At 47.3% G+C, this 25,030-nt stretch overlaps 3 protein-coding genes across 6 annotated transcripts in view; 1 reads left to right on the forward strand and 2 right to left on the reverse strand.

Moving 5' to 3' along the window:
• The window catches only part of nphp4 (nephronophthisis 4), a 309,249-nt gene extending 306,714 nt beyond the window's left edge, over positions 1-2,535 (reverse strand). The window contains exon 1 of the mRNA XM_056302210.1: positions 2,445-2,535. The gene's annotated coding sequence lies outside the window, so the exon portion shown is untranslated. The remainder of the gene's footprint in view (positions 1-2,444) is intronic.
• Positions 1,962-6,335, forward strand: dffb (DNA fragmentation factor, beta polypeptide (caspase-activated DNase)). Of its 2 annotated transcripts, XM_056302205.1 has the most exons (7): positions 1,962-2,118; positions 2,256-2,382; positions 2,481-2,666; positions 3,155-3,234; positions 5,337-5,510; positions 5,833-5,933; positions 6,086-6,335. In XM_056302205.1, exons 1-7 carry the CDS (start codon positions 2,014-2,016, stop codon positions 6,333-6,335), a joined length of 1,023 nt encoding a protein of 340 aa, XP_056158180.1. In that variant the 5' UTR covers positions 1,962-2,013. The 2 variants fall into 2 exon arrangements, with proteins under 2 accessions (XP_056158180.1, XP_056158179.1); XM_056302204.1 differs by lacking the exons at positions 1,962-2,118; positions 2,256-2,382; positions 2,481-2,666; positions 3,155-3,234 and adding an exon at positions 3,353-4,558.
• Positions 6,326-12,720, reverse strand: c2h1orf174 (chromosome 2 C1orf174 homolog). Of its 3 annotated transcripts, none has more exons than XM_056302207.1 (4): positions 12,295-12,720; positions 11,719-11,784; positions 11,217-11,618; positions 6,326-8,747 (listed from the first exon to the last, which is right to left on the reverse strand). In XM_056302207.1, exons 1-4 carry the CDS (start codon positions 12,319-12,321, stop codon positions 8,607-8,609), a joined length of 636 nt encoding a protein of 211 aa, XP_056158182.1. In that variant the 5' UTR covers positions 12,322-12,720; the 3' UTR covers positions 6,326-8,606. The 3 variants fall into 3 exon arrangements, with proteins under 3 accessions (XP_056158182.1, XP_056158184.1, XP_056158183.1); XM_056302209.1 differs by having other exon boundaries at positions 12,328-12,718; XM_056302208.1 differs by having other exon boundaries at positions 12,307-12,715.
• Positions 12,721-25,030: the final 12,310 nt, after the last annotated feature.

The following is a 25,030-nucleotide window of genomic DNA, read 5'->3' on the forward strand; positions in this document are numbered from 1 at the left end:
TGATGAGTCTGCATATAGACTGGAGGTTGATCAGCTGGCCCTCTGGTGCGGCCATAACAACCTGGAGCTGAACACACTCGAAACAGTGGAAATGACTGGACTTCAGGGGGAGCCCCCCCCAACACTGCCCCCCCTCACCATATTCAATAGTACGGTGTGTATAGTGAAAACCTACAGATTTCTGGGTTCCACAATCTCCCAGGACCTACGTTGGGCATTCAACATACTAGACACAATCATCAAAAAAGCCCAGCAGAGGATGTACTTTCTCTGCCAGCTCAAGAAATTCAACCCGCCTCAGGAGCTGCTGATTCAGTTCTACACTGCAGTAATCCAGTCTGTCCTCTGCACATCCATCTCTGTCTGGTTTGGTTCGGCCACCAAACAGGACAGGGATGGACTACAGGGGACAGTTAGGTCTGCAGAGAAAATCATTGGTGCCAACCTGCCCTCCATTCAGGACTTATACACCTCCAGAGTCAGGAAACGGGCAAGCAACATCACTGCAGACCCACCACACCCTGGTCACAACCTGTTCCCACTCCTCCCCTCTGGCAGGCGCTACAGAGCACTGTACCCCAAAACAACCAGATATAAAAACAGTTTCTTTCTGCAGGGCTGTCGCTCAAATGAACAGTTAACACTGTCAATAAATCCAACCATGTTGTACATACTGTACTGTACATTGTACGTATGATTGAGTAAGCTCTGTCATGTCCGTCTACCTCAGGCATGTGGTATGTATGTAACCTGCTAACATCTATTTCAGCATCTCTGATATATCCTCTGCACCACTGCACCTTATCGCCTCTTATTTCACCTGTATAAGTTCATCCTTGTGTGTTTGTATATCTGCAGTTTGTTGTGTTGTAGTGTTGTTATTCTATGTTAAGTACACTGAGAGAGCCATGAAACCGGAGTCAAAGTCCATGTATGCGCAAACCTACGTGGCCAATAAACATGATTTGGATTCTGATGCTTTTGTACTTTTGTACTGTACTAAAAAAAAAGTCAGTGCTATGAGGACATTTGTATTATTCCATTATTCAACATACTTTCAGCAATAAACTTCATCTAAACTTAATAATGGGTACATTACATTACTATTATGATTACATCTAAACTTAACAATGGTTAATAATGATTACTACAATTACTTCACCTGTGAGTCTCACTGTTCTGAGTATCTGCTTTATCTCCTATAGCTTCAGCAGTCACCTATGAGCTTCACGGACTTGAACTGGCTTTCTTTTGTCGACATTTCCCACTATTTATCTTCTATGTACTCCACAATCCCTTATAAATGTTGAAACCCATGTACTTCCACCGACTTTAAAGTGTAAACTCAAGTCAAACTTTAAAATATCCAGTTTACTTCAGCCGTCAATATGATCCGATTGACAGCTTCAACTCCTACGGCTTTAGCAGCCATTGCACTGGCCATCTACTTTCACCATTTCAAACTATTTATTCTGCTTTATTTAATTTATACCTTTTTGGCAACTTCAACAACTTCTTGAAACTCCATTCTTACTTTAAAATGTTCTGCTATTTTTGGCTGTCTTTGGAATAGATTTAGCTGCTATTATACGCCAGTCTAGCAGCTTTAAAAGATTAAATTGAATATAAAAAACCCCATTTAATTCTACTACGACTGCTACTGCTACTAATTTCAGCTGCTACCGTTAGGGGTCGCTACTGCGCATCATCCGTTTCCATCGCTTCCATCGCTTTATTCAACAATAATCCGCACTATTTGATCTTAATCCCCTATGAGCAATATTTACATCCAAAATATAATAATAATAATAATAATAACAATAACAATATATTTTCAGCTGCTATAAAGCTACCCACACGAGTTTCCTCAGGAGTTGTACGTCTCTCGTTTCAGACGAGCACGCACTGTGTACTTCCCCAGCCCGCCGGTAGGTGGCGGTACGCACTACGGCCAAATAAGCAAGGCACGCTAAACAAGGAACCAGCTGCGGGGAGAAGTTAACATAGTACGGCATGAGTAAACCCGTGAAGTTACGGAGTCTGAACGACAGCAGAAAGTACGGGGTGGCAGCAAAAGACGTGAAAGAGCTCCTTAAAAAGGGCTGCGGGTTATTCCAAGTAAGACGTTTTACGCGTTCGCCGCACTTCCTCTTTTGTTGTCTCCGTTTGCGCGGCAGTCGGGTTTGGCTGAAGTCGGGGAGCCGGGGGGGGGGGGCCGACTCGACTCGACGCTTTAACTCTTGAGTTTGTTTCAGATGCCGCTTGTCGGCTGCCGCGTTTGCCTGTACGAGGACGGAACGGAGGTGACGGCGGAGTACTTCCCCACCCTGCCGGACCACGTCGACCTGCTACTCCTCTCCGGAGGGCAGACATGGAGCGGATGTAGGTGACACCAGCCGGCAACCTAATCTGAAGTTAGTATGTAACTCAGAAGTCTTACATACGATATGTGTGTTTTCTTCTTCTTCTTCTCTGTTTAGTCGTCGACGACATCGATCGGTTGCTGAGCCCGGACAGGTACTCGCAGGGCCTCGTGGAGGCAGCGAGGGGGCTTCTCTCCAGCGAGGAGTCTCCCAACAGACGCAGACTACTGAGCGAGCTGCTGCTGCACCTGGAGGACAACTCGGAAATGGAGAGCAGAGAGGAGGATGGAGACTGGTTCCAAGGTAGGATGTGCCATTTAAATACGGACAAGGCGGAGGGCTAGGGCATTCGGCCTACTACCCCCCCCCCCCAAAAAAAACGAGAGGTCCCCAAATTTTCAACTTAAGCATGTTCAATGAAACGGCAGCAGTTTTGTAAGGAACAAAACGAGCTCGTGGTAGTGGCCATATGGTGGTACGGCTCATGGCCACGTGGTGGCACAAGCCTGAAATATGCGCTGTTTTTGAATCCTTGCTCTAAATTACAAGTGTCAGTACACCATAAAATATAGCGTAATTACACCATAGTAGGTCAAAGGTCAATTTGCATAAATTACCCTGTGCTCAGAATAAAAAGACCAGCATGCAATGGTGCATAGTCTGTCCTGCACTATGCATTAACCCCAGCACCTTTTGACAAAGTGTGACGATCCATCTCGAGCACTACATCAGCGTTTAAACACTAATCCATCAATCTGTGGCTGGGTTAATGAAACTAAACCTGTTTTCAGGTGTTGATGCACGGTTCAAGACGAAGTCGTCCTACATGAAGTACAACTGTGAAGGCAGGATACGAGGCTACATGAAAGAGGTAACACCCAGACCTGCTGACACTAACTACACTGCTCAAAAAAATAAAGGGAACACATAAGCAATGCAATGTAGCTCCAAGTCAATCACACTTTTGAGATATCAACCTGTCCAGTTAGGAAGCAACACTGATTTGTGAATCAATTTCACCTGTTGGTAAATTGTCTAACTTCCACCAGGTGGAAATTAGACAATTTGCAAGACAACCCCTATAAAAGGAATGGATTTGCAGGTGGTGGCCACAGACCATTTGCCTGTCCTCATCTTTTCTGGCCGATCTTTGGTTAGTTTTTCATTTTGCTAGTGCCCTCACCACTAGAGGTGGCATGAGGCGGTATCTGCAACCTACAGAAGTTGCTCAGGTAGTGCAGCTCATCCAGGATGGCACATCAATGCGTGCTGTGGCAAGAAGATTTGATGTGTCTCCCAGCACAGTGTCCAGAGCATGGAGGAGGTACCAGGAGACAGGCCAGTACACCAGGAGACGTGGAGGGGGCCGCAGGAGGACAACAACCCCGCAGCAGGACCGCTATCTGGTCCTTTGTGCAAGGAGGAACAGGAGGAGCACTGCCGGAGCCCTACAAAACAACCTTCAACAGGCCACTAATGTGCAGGTTTCTGCTCAAACAGTGAGAAACAGAATGCATGAGGATGGTATGAGGGCCCGACGTCCACAATTGGGGCCTATGCTCACAGCCCAACACCGTGCAGCCCGATTGACCTTTGCCAGAGAACATCTTGGTTGGCAGATTCGCCATTGGCGCCCTGTGCTCTTCACAGATGAGAGCAGGTTCACCCTGAACACATGTGACAGACGTGAGAGAGTCTGGAGACGCTGTGGAGAACGTTCTGCTGCCTGCAACATCCTCCAGCATGACCGGTTTGGCAGTGGGTCAGTGATGGTCTGGGGAGGCATATCCTTGGAGGGCCGCACAGACCTCTACGTGCTAGCCAGAGGTACCATGACTGCCATTAGGTACCGGGATGAGATCCTCAGACCCATTGTCAGACCATATGCTGGTGCAGTGGGCCCTGGGTTCCTGCTCATGCATGACAATGCTCGTCCTCATGTGGCCAGAGTGTGTCAGCAGTTCCTGTATGTCGAGGGCATTGATGCTATGGACTGGCCTGCACGTTCCCCAGACCTGAATCCAATCGAGCACCTCTGGGACATCATGTCTCGTACCATCCGCCAACGCGATGTCGCACCACAGACTGTCCAGGAGTTGACCGATGCCCTGATCCAGGTCTGGGAGGAGATCCCTCAGGAGACCATCCGTCGTCTCATCAGGAGCATGCCCAGACGTTGTAGGGAGTGCATACAGGCAGGTGGAGGCCACACACACTACTGAGCCTCATTTTGAATCGTCTTGAAGAATTTGCACAGAAGTTGGATCAGCCTATGTTCTCATTTTCCACTTTGATTTTGAGTATGATTCTGAATCCAGACCTTAATGGGCTAATGATTTTGATTTCCATTGATCATTCTTAGGTTATTTTGCTCTAAACACATTCCTCTGTCTAATAAATAAAGATTTTCAGCTGAAATATTTCATTCATCGAGGTCTATATTGTGTTTTTAGGTGTTCCCTTTATTTTTTTGAGCAGTATACATACACACGAATCATTTTATTCCAATACGCAGAATAGTCCAATCAAGAAAAAAAATGCCTCATTTAACCTCCCCGATCAGCATAAACTGATTCCAAAAGACATTTCATTCTGTTTTGAGAGGGGTGGAATAAGCCTTTTACGCTCAATTAAACAGATTAAAGTTTGTCATGCAAAACGGTCCTTCCAATTACTTTCTGCTTTCAGATTATCTATACTTTTTTCTGCATAAGCTTGCACATTTGGTAAGTAACGTTTAATAGTTTCTGGTGTATTGTGCATGTCCGAACCCTTCTTTCTCATTACTTATTGTGAAGCATGTAAACAGGACACCTAATACAATCATTTTATTTACCGTTTTCAAGCAAACGATGGACAGGGTTGATTGCATTCAGAAAGAAACAAAAAAAAACTGCCTCATGTAACCGCAACTAGATTCCTTTGATTTGTTGTAACTTTTTTTTTGTTTCGTTTCCTGTCTCATTTCTACAGGTTGACTCTGTTGCAAGAACCATACAAGAAGCCAAAGTGAAGACAGAATTCATGAAGACAGCAGAGAGCCTGATGGCCATGCTGAAGTCCGCCCAGTACAACGGCTGCTATTTCAACAGGACAGAAAAGGAAACAAATCGCCTGTGCACTCAGGAGGGCTGGTTCACCTGCCAGGTGACTGAAAGTTACTCATAATGCAGGATTCAGGATCTGTTGGGGTACTAAATCTATTGTCATGAAGCACTTCTGCAACTGTAACATACACTTAGCCTTTTTAAATCATGCACACAGGATACAATTAAACAAGCGGACTTGTAGACAAACCTATTTTTACCCTTAGAAGGGGTAATACACCTCGGGGGTTTTTAGAGTGAGCAACTCCCATCATGGGCATTTTATTTAAGTCACTCTAAACCAGTATTGAATTAGACAAAGTGCTACACATAATCTTCGTCCTAGTTAACGTCTCTCCCTCTCATTCGTCTCTCCACCCTAGGGAGCCTTTGACCAGGAGGCGTGCAAGTCTCTCCACTCCATCAATCCTTATGGCAACCGAGAGAGCAGAATTGTCTTCAGCACGTGGAATCTGGACCACAGGTCGGTGCCATCATTCAATACCAAAACCCATAATTAATCAGGACAAGCGATGCATGGTCATCCATTAGATGCATTTGTTGCAGAGAAATATGAGCGAGTTGTTGTCTTGTTAATCGAGCTACCTCGTCACGCTTCTTGTAACGTTTGATCAGGATCGAGAAGAAGAGGACGGTCATTCCTGCCCTGCTGGACGCCGTACAGAATCACAGGAGCAGTGACATCAACCTCAATTATTTCTACTGTCTGCTGTTCACGAGAGACAACCTGAAACTGGTGCACATTGTGTGCCATAAGAAAGGAGCCCACAACCTTGTGTGTGACAAGAGGAAAATATACAAACAGACAACATCCACAGACAAAGGGAAAAAAACTGTCAGAGGGAAGCGGCTCCGTGTATCATGAATTCAGTTTATTTCACTTTTGTAAGAAATTTGTCTTATTGTCGTTAATTTATACAGTTGTAAAAACGAGTGATACTCTTTTTCAAATAAGAGTTGGCTGTGGTAAAGCTTTCAAAAGACAAGGCATATCAGATAAGCCTTATTCTTCTGCAAAAAGTTAATAATTCCTCTTTTCAAAAGCTGCCGATATAGTCCGACTCTGAAGCTTCAACATAGGCTGGTATTGAGTAATCGTTAATTACTGAGTCAAAATCGTGTTTTCAAAAAGTAAACCCTTAAAATCATGAATTGTTTGTACTGGCAATGTAATAAAAACATACTGATCAACTACAATGACTAATGGTGTCACATTCAGTGAAGCAGCGGCTTAGCAAAATATGAAAAGCACTATGAATAAATAAGGCATGTTAATAGGCAGGGAAATCATATCCAACGTCTTGATTGTCAATACAATCAAAATATACAACAGACTACTGCAGATATGAACAGAGTATTCTTAGTGCAATCTTTTAACTTTCATTGGATAAAAGGCAGATACTTTAGTGGCGATTCACCGAAGAGCTCGTAAATCATCAGTCCATAATTCATACATTATAATTAAGACAGGCCTAAATATTCTCTTTGCACTTCATTAAATCACTGGCATTTGTGTTCTGCATGTCGGTACAAAAGGCATACAAAACATTTTCAGAGTAGCTCAAATGGACACAAGCACATGAGACGGGTCTTCAGACGTCAAAACGCTATGGCGGTCATCCGACAAGCGGAGTTGCTCCTCTTGCCAGGTACAACTAAGGCTGACGTATTAGCCTTAGAAGAGTCTGACAGGACCCTCTTAACTCAACACTTAAAAGATGGATTGAGGGGGAACATGGAAAAAAAAAGCCTCAGTAGGAACTGAGTTTACACATAGTTGATATTAAAATGTGCATTTTTGGAATACATTCTGATATTCAAAGCTCTCGTCTTGTAACTTTTCTTTGGCGTATACGCACAACCCAACCCCGCAGGTTTTATACTACATTTTTGAGCTAAAATATTAAATATTCAGCTTCATATGCCACTTTTCTCAAAAGTGTGGATTTTTGCATTACGCACTGAAAGACGACCAGACACAGCATCCGGAGTTCATCTTGTTTCTGTAATGTGACAGATTTCCAACCAAAACAGGATATTGGGGTGGGACAAAATGGGGGTGGGGGGGTGATTTGAGTGGATCATGAAATGTTGGCCCTTGCAGGTTTAATAATACTGGAAGGGAAAACATTTCACTGTATTATTAGTTGGAATGTTACTCGCTCGCATCACCATTCAGACTTGTTAACGCAATCACGACAACTTGACGGTTTTACAGGGAGTTAAGGGGATTAGAGTTTGATGTAAACTATAAAAACCAATTTGTGTGTGTGTGTGTGGGGGGGTCAGCACAAGTTTTTGAATAGGTGCATATATCGAGGGAAAATTAGCTAACAAGGTCAAAGAAAAAGTCAGTTTTCACATCACGTCTAATGCGTAACTTGTCTTGGGGTTTTACGAAGCAAAGTCGGTAAAATGGCATTTAAACCTGAAATCTCTAAGAATATTATGAGGTTGGCCTCCGCAAACTAACAATTTTCTCAGTAAAAGATTTTAAATGGTTCAATTATCTAATGGAACCAATGTGCCATAAGACAAGATTTATTTTGCAACGTTTCTCATCTCGAGCTCCCATAAATACTTCTAATTTACAAAAAAAGGTTGCTCATCTTTGTAAGTGAGCAAATCATTATCTACAGTGTAGTACAATCAAAATAGATATTACATCAACATTTATCTGATAAAATATTCAAGAGCAGATATAAGCTCGTTTCTCGGTCCAGGGGAGGAACCACCCATTCCACACCACAGTGCCGGCCCATCGCAAAACTAGTTCGACAAAACATGGGGAGATCAGGTTGCTGCATGATGTAAACTGTTCAAGTTAAGATGAGTTAAGACTGAACCTGAGGTGGTTTATATGGACGAATTCTAAGCTACATAGTCAGTAGGGCATATTCATCCAATTAATGTTGCCTCTATAAAAACTGACAGCTGCCTGTTTGCTTGAATGAAATACGAAAATGCTTGTGTACAAGGCCCAATGATGCTTAAATGAATGGAGAACAACTTGGCACATACTTCTGTCCATCTAGCTTTTGCCAGTTTTATTTGGCTTATCTTGCCAAAGCAGTAAATGGGTTTTATGCCCCTCCACGGGCATGAGTTCCAGATATCCATCTGAAGTTCTTACATACTAACTGCCCTCACTGTCGTCTTGTTGCATGGCCGTATAGCCCACTTTCTCCTCGTCGCTGTCTTCTCTGGCATAGTAATGGCGCCTCCTGTGCCGCCTCTGACCCAAGGTGGACACTGCCGTTGATCTCTGTGGACAGTCCTGTAAGGAAGGAATTGATATGTTAACGTGGCCATTCAAATCGAACCCCCCAGCCAACTCTGGCCAATCTGCTGTTGTAATGAATTGGTGGCCAATATATGCAAGAAAATTGGCTGCAAATTTTTGATGAGATTAGGACCAGCTCTTGGTTGAATTGCTGTTAATTATGGGTGAAATAAAGGTAAAAAGTAACACCTACTTTATCCAACTGGTGACTAATTAACTTAACGTAAAGAGTAAAAATGTACAATTGGTGGAAAGTTAATTCTTTAGTTTTAAAAGCTCAGAAATTTGTAGGCTTCAGCACAACTTAAGAGAAACATCAATAATGGGATTTACTGTAGTATTCTATATATAAAATGTAGTTCAAAAATCAAGTCAGTTTTATTTGTATAGCCCAATATCACAAATTTGCCTCAAGGGGCTTTACAGCAACACAACATCCTGTCCTTAGATCCTCGCATCAGATAAGGAACAACTCCCTAAAAAAAAAACAATTTAACAGAGAGAAAAACAGGAAGAAACTTCAGGGAGAGCAACAGAAGACGGATCTCTCTCCCAAGACAGACAACGTGCAATGGATGTTGCGTTTACACAATTTACAGAATACAACATTGAAAGAGGGTAACAGAATTATAATAATCATAATTTATTATAATTATCACTTATAATTATAAAGTGCACTACAATAAACAGATAAAATCAGGTAAAAACTAAAAATTGTTAGAAAATAAAAACAGAACAATGCAAAATATAGACTAAAGATTAAATAGAGGTACATATGAAGCAGGAAAAAAATCATTGGCGCTCCCTTGCCCACCCTGCAGGACTCTAGAGCCCGGAAACAGGCAAGCAGAATCAGCACAGAACCCCCCCCCCACACACACACACACACACCCAGGACAGTCTGTTTGAACTCCTACCCTCTGGCAAGTGCTACAGAGCAGTGTGCACCAAAACCACCGGGACATAGGGAAAGTTTTTACCCACAGGCCATCTCTCTCTCATGAACATGTAACAGCATGGTGCAGGAATAGACGCTTGAAATGTACATATGACACTTGGTAAAGAGCCCCCTCTGGTCAAGATGTCTCACCTACATGTCCACTATGTGCACTACCCCTTTAAAGCAGATGTGCAATATAAATGTTTGTGCAATACAAATGTACAATTGTAAATAAACATTCAACTGCTGTAAACTGGTTACAATTATTGTTATCGTAACATGGGTATATAATATAGTATGTAGTTATGAGGTGAATGGTGGGGGAATATATAGTGTATACTTCTGGCACATAAGATAATATAGTGTAATATAGTGAGAGTATATAGCATTGTACATGGGCATGGAGGGTTGTGGAGTTGTGGTATGGTATATGGCATTGTACATGGGCAAAATAGTTTATAAGCAATATAGTATAATATATGGGCACAGGTTGTTGATTATTCAACCATAACAAGACTCTGTATAGTAGCGACATACTTATTGTGCTTGCCTCCAATGTCCTGTTTTTGTTCCATTTATTTTTTGGGTTTTTTTTATTGTTTTTTTTGGGGGGGGGGGGGTTGTATGTGAATGATGTCTGCAAGTGTTACAAGCTGCTGTGTACCGGAGTCAAATTCCTCGTGTGCACAAGCACACTTTGCCAATAAAGTTGATTCTGATTCTGAATATAAAATAGACAGTGCTGCAACTAAAAGTGGTGCTAATTAATTCAAAAATAAGGTTCAATTTTAAGATTTTTTTTTTTAAACTCCCACTGAGCCTACCTCTCTAATGCCCTTAAGTAGGGAATTCATAGTGTGGGGGCATAGTTAAAAAAAAAAGGCTGCTCGGCCAAGTTTTTATAGGTATGCTTTTGAATGTCTAAATTTCAGCAGCACTAGTGCTTGTGGGAGAACATAAAGCAGTGAATTTCTGATGTAGGCTGGACCTAACCCATTAGGAGTTTTATATCCAAATAAACAAACTTTAAAATCAATTCTACAAGAAACAGGGAGCCAGTGTAGAGTAGCTAAAACCGGAGCAACATGTTTTTGTTAAAAATCTAGTGGCAGAATTCTGGATAAGTAGGACAGCCAGTTTATTGGGCATTACAGCAGTAAAATCTGAAGTGTTGAAGTGTTATTTTGGCATCTATCAAACTTAAAAGTACCAATCAGATCAAGGGTTTCTTTCCATTAAACTACTCTTACTGTGACAGGGTTATTGACATTAAAATATGACAAATATGTGCTCTTTGTGGATAACATTACACTTGGCTATAGATGCTGCATTATACAAATAATAATAATAATAATTTTGATGGTTATAGCTTATTCCAGCTGCAACCTTCTTGGCAGGATATAGCCACTGCAAAGTTGACATCCAGTGGGCAAAAACTTTCCCTCTTGAGTTTGTCTGAAAGAATGCTATCAAATCTCAGTCAGTGTATCCCCAAGCAGGGAAGCTGACAAAAAGCTGCTTACCTGTACAATGTCCAAGTTTCCAAAGAACTGCTCCACTGGGAGAATCTGGTTGCTGTCGTCATCTGGGAAGATGCTTTTGACATCGACTCCGCCACCCACGTCCTCGTCCTCCTGTTTCTCCAGGAAGCAGTCCATGCTGAGGCCATCGGACTCCAACCTCACCCTCATGTCGTTTTCCTTGCCCTCCTCCTCCTCCTCCTCCTCTTCGAGCTGTGGCGATGCCGCGCAGCGCAGTCTGTGCGGCAACTGGTGACCTTCGCAGCCGAATCGGGAATTCCTCTCCAAAGGGCTGGCGTGTTGGCCAAAACCGCATGCTTTTGAGCAACTCTTTTGTCTGCCTGCGGCTGGATCGGTCTTTCTCGTCTTCTGTCTTGTGATGCATCGCCTCCCTATACTAGACGCCTATGGGGGGGGGGGGGGACAGGTTTAAATCGGAAGTCGGGTCAAAAACGAAGCGCCTGTTATGAACGGGTTGCGTTTCCTTATACTGGAAAACACTCACCTTGGTGGGATCTCTCACGTTGGAGCCGCTCTTCCTGCGCCTCAAGTTCCCAAGTTGACCGGACATCTGCAAAGGAGTTTTTAATTCTCATTAGCGGCAAGAATCGACTCGGGCAAACGGCGATATTCCGCGTGTGTTTCAATCTAAAGACGTGACGCGGATAGATCCCACCGGCAATACCCGCGGAACCAGCGAGCGGAGAAAAAAAAACGTTCACCGTTCCGCCAGGACGACAACTTAAAGTACCACCGTAGCCAGAAAGCCGTTGCTAGATAGTGTGTCTACCAAACCAGCCATTTTGTCGGGACAGCCAACCATTGACAAGTTTTATTCCGCCTCGGAAATCGACGCTGCTAATTAAAAACCCAACACAGCCCCGAGTAGTCGGGTGGGGAAAGGCGGCGTACCAGCCGCCCGCGGACAGCTTGTCGACCACGGCTGCGCTCAGCAGCAAATAACGTGGCTGTCAACGCAAAACTACCCAGGATTAGACTACAGTTTTAACTGTCGTGTGAGCGCTGACTAGTTAGTGTTGGGAGCTAATTGTAGCTAATCCAGCTATCAACGCCATTTCACCTTGGCACTCACCCCGGCTCTCATCATCCGTACCTCGAGCGCAGACTTATTCTTCTTCTTCCGCGATGGTTAAACGTTAGGAGCGTCGAGGCTGTTTTGAGACGTGCCGATCAAGGGAGTAAATATCTATTCTAAATATACCCCGCCTTCGCGGAAACGGCTATCCTAAATCAGCTGTTCGTGTGTCCAGAGGGGGGGGGTCGTCTTCGAAGAAACAGATTCGTATATTGTTTGTTTCTGCCGTCGTCGTCGTCGCCCAGCCCGTTGACTTCGGCCGACCCGGACCCTGCGCGGCGCGGCGCGGCGCTCCGCCCCGTTCCTGCTAATGAGTCAGAAGTCAAGTTCAGTCAGAGGTCACCCGGTGTATTTAAGGTGGTCCGCTCCTGAACGGCCCTCTTCCCACGGAAGCTTCTGAATAGGCATCGCAGCGTGACCTTAAAAGGACCACGCCACTGGGTTTTTGTTTTTTTTGGTTTAGCTTATCGACAACACATCAGCGGTGACGTATACTGAAGACCCATCCACATCACGTATACGCATGTGTTTAGTTTTTTTTTTATTACAATGACTTGAAACTGGTAATCCATCAAACATTAAGTCGCGTTTATTTTTATTTATTTTTGCCGAAGCGACCTTATCGTTACGGGGGCGATGCCGTTCAAAGCACGGACGGATTGGAGGAGTTTCCCCCCCTCTTTCTGGTTTCTGTTTCCGCCGCCGCACGGTGAACTCTTTTGATCCTTCAGTCGTTTCTACTCTAGAGTAGAGCCTCTCAATCTGTTAACATCCATTATGTGGCGCACCCTTCTGGTTCTGGAGTGAAAGCCCCGTCATAATTGAAAGGTCCAACTTAGGTTAAATTATTATCAATTTCATATTCTGTAAATAAAATAGTATCGATTGATAACAGTTCCATACTGTACATCCGATAAACATCAAATACTAGAGTCTAAATTCTCTGATTAAATTGTCGCACATGGAGAACGTAGTTGAGTTACTTGCTTGCTGGTTGTCCATCGTGCCCGATGATGACCATCTTCTTCTATTTGTGGGTCCCTTGAGGACTCAGATAGCAGAAGATACCTGCGCAGAGATGGTTTTTAAAGTGGCATGGGGGTTGCGCTTCTCCCAACGCCACATGACTTGATTGTAGAGGAGATGGTTCCGATGGCAAGGGGGATCCCTAGACGACCGGCACCTCCACACAACTGCAGGGGGCTGCCGGAAATCCAGTTTTTCGGAAACCACCTCGAAGCATGCCGCCACAGCTTGCTTTTCTGTTGGGGTAAGCTCCCTTAGCCTTATGTCTTCCAGACTCACCCACAAGGCAGCGGGGCAGTGGTTGATAGGTGCCAGGGCGTGTTCACCAGGGTGGGCCTGCACACCATATCTCTGGGGCCCACTGCTGCTCCGAGATCCCCTGCCAAGTTAGCCTGGGGCCATGTTACCATGTGTGGCCACGGGGAGGCCTGGCAGGAGTCTTGGTGAAGGAGAGGCTATGTACTGGCAAGGGAAGGCTTACACACTAGGATGCTTCCCTATTCGCCACAAAGGCTAGCCAGCGGCAGCAAGTTAAGGGCAGGAAGGACACAAGCGGGTTGGAAGAACACATGCACCTTCCCTCCAACTACACACTGCTGCACTAGACGCATCACAACACCCTGTGACCCACACACACACACTGAGTTACTACTACTACTAGCTGAGTCACAGAAAGTTTAATCAGTTGATCTGGACACAACGTTACGTTTACTTTACCCGTTTAAACGAATTAGAGTTCCGTGATTTTCTTACTTGGATTGTTGAGCATGCATGAAAAGATACTAGTTGAATCTTAAAGAGTAGCAGCCCTTTTTAAGAAAAGTTGTGGGAATTTGGGGAACTACACAGAATTCATAAATAAATGATGTCACCCGTAATAAAAAGGTTGGCAGACTATATACCTTTTTTTCTCCCCAATTGTACTTGGCCTCACTCTTCCGAGCCGTCCCGGTCGCTGCTCCACCCCCTCTGCCGACCCGGAGAAGGCTGCAGACTACCACATGCCTCCTCCAATACATGTGGAGTCGCCAGCCGCTTCTTTTCACCTGACAGTGAGGGGTTTCACCTGCGAGACGTAGCGCGTGGGAGGATCACGATACCCCCCCCCAGTTCCCCCGTCGCCCCCAAACAGGCGCCCCGACCGACCAGAGGAGGCGCTAGTGCAGCGACCAGGACACATACCCACATCCGGCTTCCCACCCACAGACATGATTGTGGGAGCACCGCGATGTAGCTCTCGCGGTTGGTTTGTACGGAAAAATAAGTGACCCACGCGTTCGTGTAGTCAATGGGAGAAATTGTCCGTCTCTACTTTCCTGCAATTTCCACATCGGTGACCCCGACGTTTGTCTACTGAACGTTTCCAGAGACAGCTCTTTATGAACATGACGACTAATGCGTTTTCTCTCAAGCTGCCGGAGTTCTGGGAGTCGTCAGCCTCGGCTTGGTTCGCCCAGACAGAAGCGCAGTTCGCATTGCGGGAAATCACCGCGGACGCCACAAAATGCTGTAGCGAATTGGGGGGGCAGTCTGGGAGACCGTCGCCTCAGCCGGGTCGCGATCCCGTGTCTCCCACTCCGCAAGCGACAACGTTAACCAGTCGACTAAAGGGTCCGGCCCGTTAATCAAGGACCAACGTGTCTACTTATCCATGCACGTTACACTACCCCCCCCCTCCTTCGGGAAATATCAGCTCCCTCACGCCTCTGGGCGCACGCGCTTCCGATGACCACGGTCTCACCATCCCACTTCTAACACCAATGTAGCGAATTCGGGGGGCAACCACAGGAACTGCCGGGGCCAGGACGCGAACTCGTATCGCCCGCACCGCGGGAGACATCGTTGACCGTTCGACTAAAGGGTCAGAACCGTTAGCCAAGGGCTAACGTGTCTACTTATCCATGCACGTTACACTACCCCCCTCCTTCGGGAAATATCAGTTCCCTCACGCCTCTGGGCGCACGCGCTTCCGATGACCTCACGGGCTCACCATCCCACTTCTGACACCAATGTAGCGAATTAGGGGGGCAGTCTGGGAGACCGTCGCCACAGCCGGGACGCGAACCCGTGTCTCCCACTCCGCAAGCGACAACGTTTACCAGTGGACTAAAGGGTCCGACCCGTTAGTCAAGGACCAAAGTATCTAGTTATCCATGCACGTTACAATACTATTATGTGGTGTTGGCTCTCGGCAGTTCAACAGCAACCAGAGCGGTGAGCTTCAAAAATCCTCCACAGCAGGATAAATACGAGGCACTCAAGGCTCACCCGTTGACTTTTGAACTTTCTGACGCTGAGCGGGCCAGCCGGCTTTTCTCTCTACAAGGCATCGGTGATAGCAAGTCGTCTGAATTTATGGACAGAATGCTGGATCTCCTGGAACAAGCCCGACGTCCTCTTCTTCCGACTGTTTCTGCGACAGCTGCCTTCTCAGGTACTGACTGTCGTGCTCTGGCCGAGGAGGCTGATAAGTTTTTCCTGGCTGGTCAACAGCACTGCGCGGCCGCGTTTTTTCCTGCCCAAACATTTTCACCACTGCCTGGAGACACAACCGTCGCCGCCGCCGCAGCTCCTCAACGGCGGCAGGACCACGGCCTGTGTTTTTACCACGCAAAGTTTGGACCCAAGACCAAGCGGTGCAGATGTCCACGCAGTTTCGGCGCGGCGGGAAACGCCGGGGTCGGCGCTCAGTAGTGGCCACGTGTGTAACAATAGGAACTATTGTTAGGAACCATTGTTTAGTTCCTTGTTTACACAGGGGTCGTTTAGGTTGTTGCACCTGGAGTAACAGACCGAGCATGATGCATAACCTTACGTGGCGAAGTTATTATTAAAGTTTATAGCCCAGTGGGGTTGAAACGAGTTGTAACGTCTCATTTGTAGAAGGAAACAACACACTTTAACATGGTGGCAGCGGCGGACGACTCGGTTTGAAGTTTGGTGCGGAAAAGTTTCTAGGAGCGGGAGAGCGGTTAGTGTTCCTAAGGAACGTTCAGTATATGTTAGCATTAGCTGCTAGCGTGAGACTGCCGTGTGACATGGATGGGCTAAAACCACTGCAAACGTTATGTCTGGACTCAAGCAACCTTTCGAAGACATGGAAGGCCTGGAGGGACGAGTTTGCTCTGTATGTGGATTTAGCCATGGCTGACGCCGATGACAAACAGAGGGTGAAACTGTTCAGCTATCTTGTCGGGGAGAGCGGCAGGGAACTTATGGACACGTTGCTGGGCGACACACCGAAGGATGCATGGAAGTTAGATGACGTTATCAAGAAGTTTGATGATCACTGCGACCCCAGCGTTAACGAGACTGTGGAACGTTATCGTTTTTTTACAAGAAACCAGGGCACCAGTGAAAATATAGACCATTATGTCATGGAACTGAGAGTGTTGGCAAGAACATGCAACTTTGGGACAGTGAGAGACTCGCTCATTCGGGATCGGATTGTGTGTGGAGGTAACAACACAATCGTAAGAGAAAGACTGCTCCGAGAGAAAAACTTGACACTGGACACATGTTTGCAGCTGTGCAGAGCCGCTGAGCTCTCAAAGGACAATGTGAAAACCATCTCGGAATCGATGGTGGAAGAGGTACATGCAGTGCAAGGAGCACAGTATCGGAAACAGACGAGCAACACTGTGGAGTGCAGATATTGTGGAAAAACGCATGAGAAAAGTAAACAAAAGTGCCCAGCGTTTGGGAAGAAGTGCACAAAGTGTGGAAGAGAGAACCACTTTGCAGCAAAATGCAGAGTAAAACCGGACTAAGGAAAAAGAAATATGTGAGTAAAATAACAACTGAATCTGAGAGTGATGAATATGAAGATATTATCACCTGTGTAAAAGAAACTGAGAAAATGAAGAAAACTCAGCTTCTCTATGCTGGCATGCTTCTAGGCAAGGACATGATCAAATTCCAAATAGACTGTGGTGCCAGTTGCAATATCATCCCAATTAACCTGCTGAATCCAGTTGCCAAATTAGAACACACGAAGAGTGTACTAGTAATGTACAATAAAACCAAATTAAAACCACTGGGAAAATGTAAAGTGAAAATAAGAAACCCGAGAAACAACAAGCTATATCGCTTAGAGTTCCAGGTGGTGAATGCAGCTGGTACAGTGCCTCTGCTGGGTAGGAGAGCCAGTGAGGCCATGAAATTGATAAAAGTGCAATATGAAAACATCATGACAATAGACAGTATTGTCACAACAGAAACAACAACAGGACAGTGGATAATGGGACAAATTAAAGATGAGTATGCTGATGTGTTCATTGGCGATGGCTGCCTCGAGGGAAAATACAAAATAGAGGTGGACAGCACAGTGAAACCAGTACAGCTGCCAAAGAGGCGGGTCCCAGTCGCCATGATGAAACCACTGAAGGACGAGCTACAGGACCTACAGCAAAGAGGGATCATAACACCTGTGGAATGCAGTACAGATTGGATCAGTGCAATGGTGGTGGTACAGAAACCAAGTGGGAAACCAAGAGTGTGTATCGATCCCAAGCCTTTGAACAAAGCTCTAAAGCGCAGTCACTTCCCACTGCCAACCATTGAGGACATTTTATCGGACTTGTCAAAAGCAAAAGTGTTCACAGTGTGTGATGTCAAGAGTGGATTCTGGCATGTGCAGCTGGAGGAGGAGTCCAGCTATTTAACAACATTTGCCACTCCATTCGGACGTTACAGGTGGCTGAGGATGCCAATAGGGATAAGTCCGGCCCCAGAAATCTTTCAGAGAAAGCTCACACAAGCGCTGGACAGTGTACCAGGCTTGTACATTATAGCTGACGATGTACTGATCACAGGCCAAGGGGAAACACAGGAGGAAGCTGAGCGTGACCATGATGGAAAACTGAGACTGTTTCTTGAAAGATGCAGACAAAAGAACATCAAGCTGAACAAAGACAAATTCAAGCTGAGACAAAAGGAGACCACATACATTGGACACCGCCTGACGGCTGATGGACTCAGGGCGGATCCAGAGAAAGTGCTTGCCGTTGAGAAGATGCCGGCACCGACTGATGTGAAAGGAGTGCAAAGGCTGCTAGGTATGGTAAATTATCTAGCCAAGTTTTGTCCCCACCTCTCAGACCAGTGCATAGTGTTGAGAGATTTGACACACAAAAACAGGGAGTGGAACTGGACAGCACAGCACGAGGAGGCTTTCCTCAAATTGAAAGAGACTATAACAAAGGTCCCAGTACTGAAATATTACAACCCAGATGAGGAACTCACAGTGCAGTGTGACGCTTCAGACACAGGCTTAGGCGCAGCGCTCATGCAGATGGGTAAGCCAATAGCATTTAGAAGCAGGGCACTCACTCAAACAGAGCGTGGGTATGCACAAATAGAAAAGGAGTTCTTAGCAATGGTTTTTAGCATGGAAAGATTTCACCAGTACACATACGGCCGAAAAGTGACGGTGCAAAGTGATCACAAGCCGTTGGAAACAATAGTGAGAAAACCTCTACTAAGTTCACCCAAAAGGCTGCAGGGAATGATGCTGCGCATACAAAAGTATGATCTAGATGTAGTATATGTGCCAGGTAGAGACATGCTGCTAGCAGACACTCTGAGCAGAGCTTATCTTCCTGAGAGTGCACCGGATGCAGAACTAGAGACTGTCAACATGGCACAACACTTACCTATCGCAGCAGACAGGCTACATGATATACGATCTGCCACAAAAGAGGATGAAACACTGCAGCTTCTCATCAAAATGATGCAGCAAGGATGGCCTGACGATAAGTCAAAAACACCAAGGGAAATCAAGCCCTACTTCTCATTCCAAGAGGAGTTAAGCCACCAAGATGGAATAGTGTTCAGGAGTGAGTGCGCTGTCATCCCTGATGCATTGAGGAAAGACATCACTTGCCGCCTACACGCATCACATCTGGGTGTGGAAGGATGCCTACGGAGGGCTAGGGAGTGTGTCTATTGGCAGGGCATGAACGACCAAATAAAATCATATATAGCAAAGTGTGACATCTGCAGATCAATGGACATTAAGCAACAAAAAGAAACACTAATGTCACATGATGTGCCAAGCAGGCCGTGGGCAAAGGTGGGCACGGATCTGTTCATGTTTGAAAACAAAGACTACCTCATAATTGTTGATTTTTTCTCAAATTTTTGGGAAATAGATTACCTGGCAGATACCAAGTCAACCACAGTGATACAGAAGCTGAAAGCTCATTTTGCCCGCCAAGGTATCCCAGATATTGTAATCTCGGACAATGGCCCACAGTATTCGTCACAAGAATTCCAGAAGTTCGGTCGACTGTGGGGATTTCAACATAAAACCTCATCACCAGGTTACCCGCAAAGCAACGGCAAAGCTGAGTCAGCCGTTAAGACAGCAAAAAGACTCTTGCTCAAAGCCAAGGCCCCTGGACGGGATCCTTATCTCGCCCTTCTGGACCACCGCAACACACCATCACAGGGTACTGATACCACACCAGCACAGCGGCTGCTCAGTCGCCGTACCAAAACACTACTGCCAACCAAGGCAAGCCTGTTACAGCCGAAAGTTGTGCAGGTGAAACAGGATTTACAAAATAACCAACAACGGCAGAGGGCATACTACGACAGGTCGGCTAAAGACTTGGACACGCTTGCCCCAGGTGAATGTGTGAGAGTTCAGCCTCTCGCACCCCACACTGGCTGGAGAGTGGGCAAGGTGCTGAGGCCAGTCGATAGGAGATCCTATGAGGTCCAGCTGCACACGGGTGGTGTCATCAGGAGAAATCGCAGACACCTCAGGCATGCACCAGGGGCAATCTTCACTGACACTATGGACATGGAGATCAGCAGCCCCAGTCAGCCAGAGAGTGTTGAACCCGGACATTCAGAGAGTGTTCCTTCTCGCAGTGTCTTAGCAGGAAACAAAACCAAGGACACTGGTGACAGGGCCAACCCTGTTACCACCAGATCAGGCCGCTCTGTTGTGCATCCGCAGCGATACAAAGACTTTGTGACCTCACACAGATGAATGGATCTGTAGCACTAATGGACTTTGGGGGGGTATGAATGAAAAAAAAAATGAAAAAAAAGTGAATCACAAATGTTGTGCAAATGTATTAAAGATTCTAAAAAAAAAAAAGAAGACACTGAAAAGAGAAAGGATGTAACAATAGCAACTATTCGGAGGACAGTGGTTCGGTTGGGACTTTGCCATGGCAAAAGTGGCCGTCCCCTCCTCGGCGCGGATTTCCTATGTGCTGCTGCTGGTGGATGTCAAAAACCGCTGCTTGTATGTGTGTACTCTCAGCGGAGCGGACTTCATCAGACTGTCTTGCATGCTTTCCGCCGCAGACGATTTTTTCCGGCTTCTCGCTGAATTCCCGGTCCTCACGCAGCCCACCTTCTCGTCTTCCACCACCAAGCACGGAGTGGAGCGCCACATCGCCACTACTGGCCCACAAGTCTATGCTCGGGCTCGACGCCTCGACCCCGCCAAGCTCACCGCCGCCAGAGAGGAGTTCGAGAATATGGAGCGTCTCGGCATCATTCGCCGCTTCAACAGCCCGTGGGCTTCACCCCTCCACATTGTCCCGAAGCCTGGCGGCGGGTGGCGCCTGTGAGGTGATTACCGCTGACTCAACAATACAACAAGGACTGCTACCAAGTCCCACACATCCAGGATTTTTCCACCCACCTGGTTGGAATAATCAGGTGCCCGTACGCCTGCTGGATGTCCCCAAAATGGCAGTGATCACAGCATTTGGACTGTTTGAGTTCCTGCGCAGGCCGTTTGGCCTCAAAAACGCCGCACAGACATTCCAGTGCCTCATGGGTTCAGCGCCACAGGAACCGCCTTTCGTTTTCGTCTATGTAGACGACATCCTTGTCGTCAGCACCTCCAAAGCGGAACACCTGTCCCACCGCCGGACTCTTTTCGAGCGGCTCAGCCAGCACGGGCTGATCATCAATCCAGCCAAGTGCCAGTTCGGGCTGACAACCAGTCTTCCTCAGATACCAAGTCACCAAAGACGGGCGGTACCCCTCCCGTCAAAGGTGGACGCCGTCGTGAACTTCCTTCGACTGCTCACAGTCAAGTCCCTACAGGAGTTCCTTGGCATGGTGAACTTTTACCACCGCTTTATCCCCCGAGCTGCTCAACTCATGTGACCCCTGTATGAGGCCCTGAAAGGCAAGGCCACCAAACACACTGTGGACTGGCTGACGCAACAATGCTGGAGCACCCGTCACCCAAGTCTCTGATCGCCATTACCACAGACGCGTCGGCCTACGCACTCAAGGCGGTACACGAACAGTGGGTGAACGGCGCTTGGCAGCCGCTCGCTTTCTTCAGCTGACAGTTACGCCCCAGCGAACGGAAGTATACCACCTTTGATCGGGAGCTCCTCGCTCTCTACCTCGCCGTTCAACATTTCTGTTCCCTGCTGGAGGCCCGCCAGTTCACGGCGTTTGTGGACCACAAACCACTGACATTCGCCATGGCCAAGATGGCTGAGCCCTGGTCCGCCGGCCAGCAATGACAGCTCTCCTATATCTCGGAGTTTACCACGAACGTACAGCATGTTGCTGGCAAAACCAACCTCGTCGCCGACTGCCCGTCCTGGAACACTGCAGGGCCCGTCCACTTGGGTCTTGACTATGCCCACATGGCAGCTGACCAACTGCTGACCCGGACGTGCAGGCTTTCATTATGGTTGTCACAGGGCTGCAGTTAGAGGACGTGGCTTTCGACGACGCTGGCACCACGCCCCTGAGCGACGTCTTCACGGGTTGGCCCTGTCCCTTCATTCCCACTGGCTGGAGGCGGCATGTTTTCGACACTGTCCATGGCCTCTCCCACCCTGGCAAAAAGTCGTCTCAAAGACTAGTGGTGGCCGAGTTCGTCTGGCACGGGCTCAAAAAAGACGTGAGAGACTGGGCTGACACCTGCATGGAGTGTCAGCGCTCTAAAGTGCACTGCCACACCAGAGCCCCCCTGGCACAGTTCCCGGTGCCTGAAAGGAGGTTCGACCATGTAAACGTGGACCTAGTGGGCCCTGGCCTGCCCCCTCCCATGGTTTTACTTACCTTCTCACCATGGTAGACAGGACCACTTGATGGCCAGAAGCCGTCCCACTGTCGATGATGTCCACCGACGTAGCCCAGGCATTCATCGGGACCTGGGTCACCCGGTTCGGCACCCCATCTGACCTCGGACCGGGGCTCACAGTTTGCGTCTGAGCTCTGGAACACAGTCGCAGAGAGCATATGGGTTAAGCTCCACCGCACCACCGCGTACCATCCGCAGGCCAATGGATTGTGCGAGCGGTTTCATCGCTCTATGAAGGCTGCTCTTTGGGCTAGCCTCAAGGATAGCAGCTGGGTCGACAGGCTCCCGTGGGTCATGTTGGGCCTCAGGACCGCACCTAAGGAGGACCTCCAATCGTCGTTTGCTGAACTGATTTACAGACAGCCACTGTGGGTCCCTAGGGATTTCGTCCCCAACACCACGGCTCCCTGGTCTGCAGCCCATCAACGGACCACACTCCCGGATAACGCCAGAGTTTCGCACCGGTCCCCACTTCGCAACACAGCCTCCCAAATTCTCATTTCCCCGCAAGTCTGCAATCGGCAGAATACGTTTTCATCCGCCACGACGCCCAACGTTGACCCCTGTAGCTTCCCTACAATGGGCTGTTCCGCGTCCTGGACACCGGGAACAACCGCTTTGTCGTGGAAGTCGGCAACAAGCTAGAGCACATTTCGGTGGATCGCCTCAAACTGGATCACTTGGACTTGGATGGACCGACCTGTTGGACTTGCCCAGCCCCCACAGCGGGGGCGCCCTCCTACCCTGCCCCCACCCCCCAACAAGACTCCTAAGGTCCCTCCACCCCCCCCACCCTACCCCCACGCCGCCGCATGGTCCCTAAGGTCCCTCCCATGGGCACCCTGGCCTCCGCACCTGTTCGGCGAAGCCGTTGCGGCCGGGCCATCCACCCCCCTCCCTCCACGTTGACTTTTTCTATTATGGTGAATTCTTGGGGGACGTATGTAGCGAGCTCTATATAAATAATTCACCATAATCGGTTTTGATGTTCTGTGTTAAGTAGACACGGTCGCTTTAAGAAGGTGTTTCCGGGTTGACAGGAGGAGCTACGACTATGATTGTGAGAGCAGCGCCATGTTTCTCTCGCGGTTGGTTTGTACAGAAAAAATAAATGACACACGCGTTCATGTTGTCAGTGTGTAGTCAATTGTCCGTCTCTACTTTCCTGCAATTTCTACCATTTACAAAATTACAAATAAGCTTGCCTTGACTTTCCAAATAAGTGGTTATACACTCTTGAATCTGTGCGCACCTTCGTGTGTGTGTGTGTGTTACAGGTCGTTGAGATAACCAGACAGACAGAGCACCCACTGGGGGAATATGAGAGCAGGGTTCAGGTTCAGACGCTGTGGATGGTTTACCTGTATCACGCAAGTGTCAGGTCTCTGATTCAAGATTCAGGAGATTCAGGATCCTTTACTGTTACCTCTCATACAGAGAGTAACATTCTTGTATTTCGGCTCCTCAACGATGCACCAGCAATAAAATAAATCATGTGCTATATTCGAATCCCCGTATTACCTCCGGCTTGGTCGCGCGTCCCTACAGACACCGTGTGTCTGCGGGTGAGAAGCCGGATGTGGGTATATGTCCTGGTCGCTGCACTAACGCCTCCTATGGTCGGTCGGGGCGCCTGTTCGGGAGGGAGGGAGGGGGAACTGGGGGCGGATAGCGTGATCTTCCCACGCGCAACGTACCCCTGGTGAAACTCCTGTCAGGTGAAAAGAAGCGGCTGGCGACTCCACATGTATCGGAGGAGGCATGTGGTAGTCTGCAGACCTCCCAGGATTGGCAGAGGGGGTGGAGCAGCGACCGGGACGGCTCGGAAGAGTGGGGTAAACTGGCCAAAAAAGTACAACTGCAGAGAAAAAGGGGGGGAAATCCAAAAAATAAGAATAAAATAAAACAAAATCATTGTCGGTGTATGAAAGGTGCTGTGTGTATGTAGGCTCTGTCTTAAAAAGTGTGCATATGTGTGTAGTTGTTTGCATATTTGTGTGTGTTTGTGTATGCCAAGCTACGTCTGTGTATATGTATGTGTGTATAAACTGATGATCCGCTGAAGACCATAGGCCAGTACCAGATGATCCGCTGAAGACCATAGGCCAGTACCAGTCAGTCCGGCAACAGGCGTGGTGTCTTTAATGGTCTTTGATCAAAAGCCTGGTTGCTTGGTGGAAAAAGAAATCTGCATGCTTAAAGACATCGCTGCAAGTGGTCTTTGCGCATGCTCAGTAATCCAGGTAAGAGTACACCCGTCACCACCTTACAACGCTGTGATGGCAAACATTCCCCAGTCCTCCGTGAACAGCACACATGGCCGTTGTAACGCTACACAGTGAAAATAAAGTGTTGATTTGATACCTACAGAGTTGAAGTTAACTCCCATTTCAGATAAAATAGTAAAAACTCAAATGGCCCAGGGGTCTCATTTGTAACCGTTGCGTACGCACAAAACGAGCCCGGAAGAGGCGTACGCCACTTCCCACGCAAAAATGTGTGATCCATAAAAACAAAATTTGGCGGGAGAACGTGCGCACCTGTACGTAAACTCTGACCCATGCGTACGAACAGTTTGGAGACGGAGGAAACTGGCGACGCAGGTGGTGAGGTGGT

The sequence above is a fragment of the Lampris incognitus genome, chromosome 2, assembly GCF_029633865.1.
Source record: "Lampris incognitus isolate fLamInc1 chromosome 2, fLamInc1.hap2, whole genome shotgun sequence".
Taxonomy (NCBI): domain Eukaryota; kingdom Metazoa; phylum Chordata; class Actinopteri; order Lampriformes; family Lampridae; genus Lampris; species Lampris incognitus.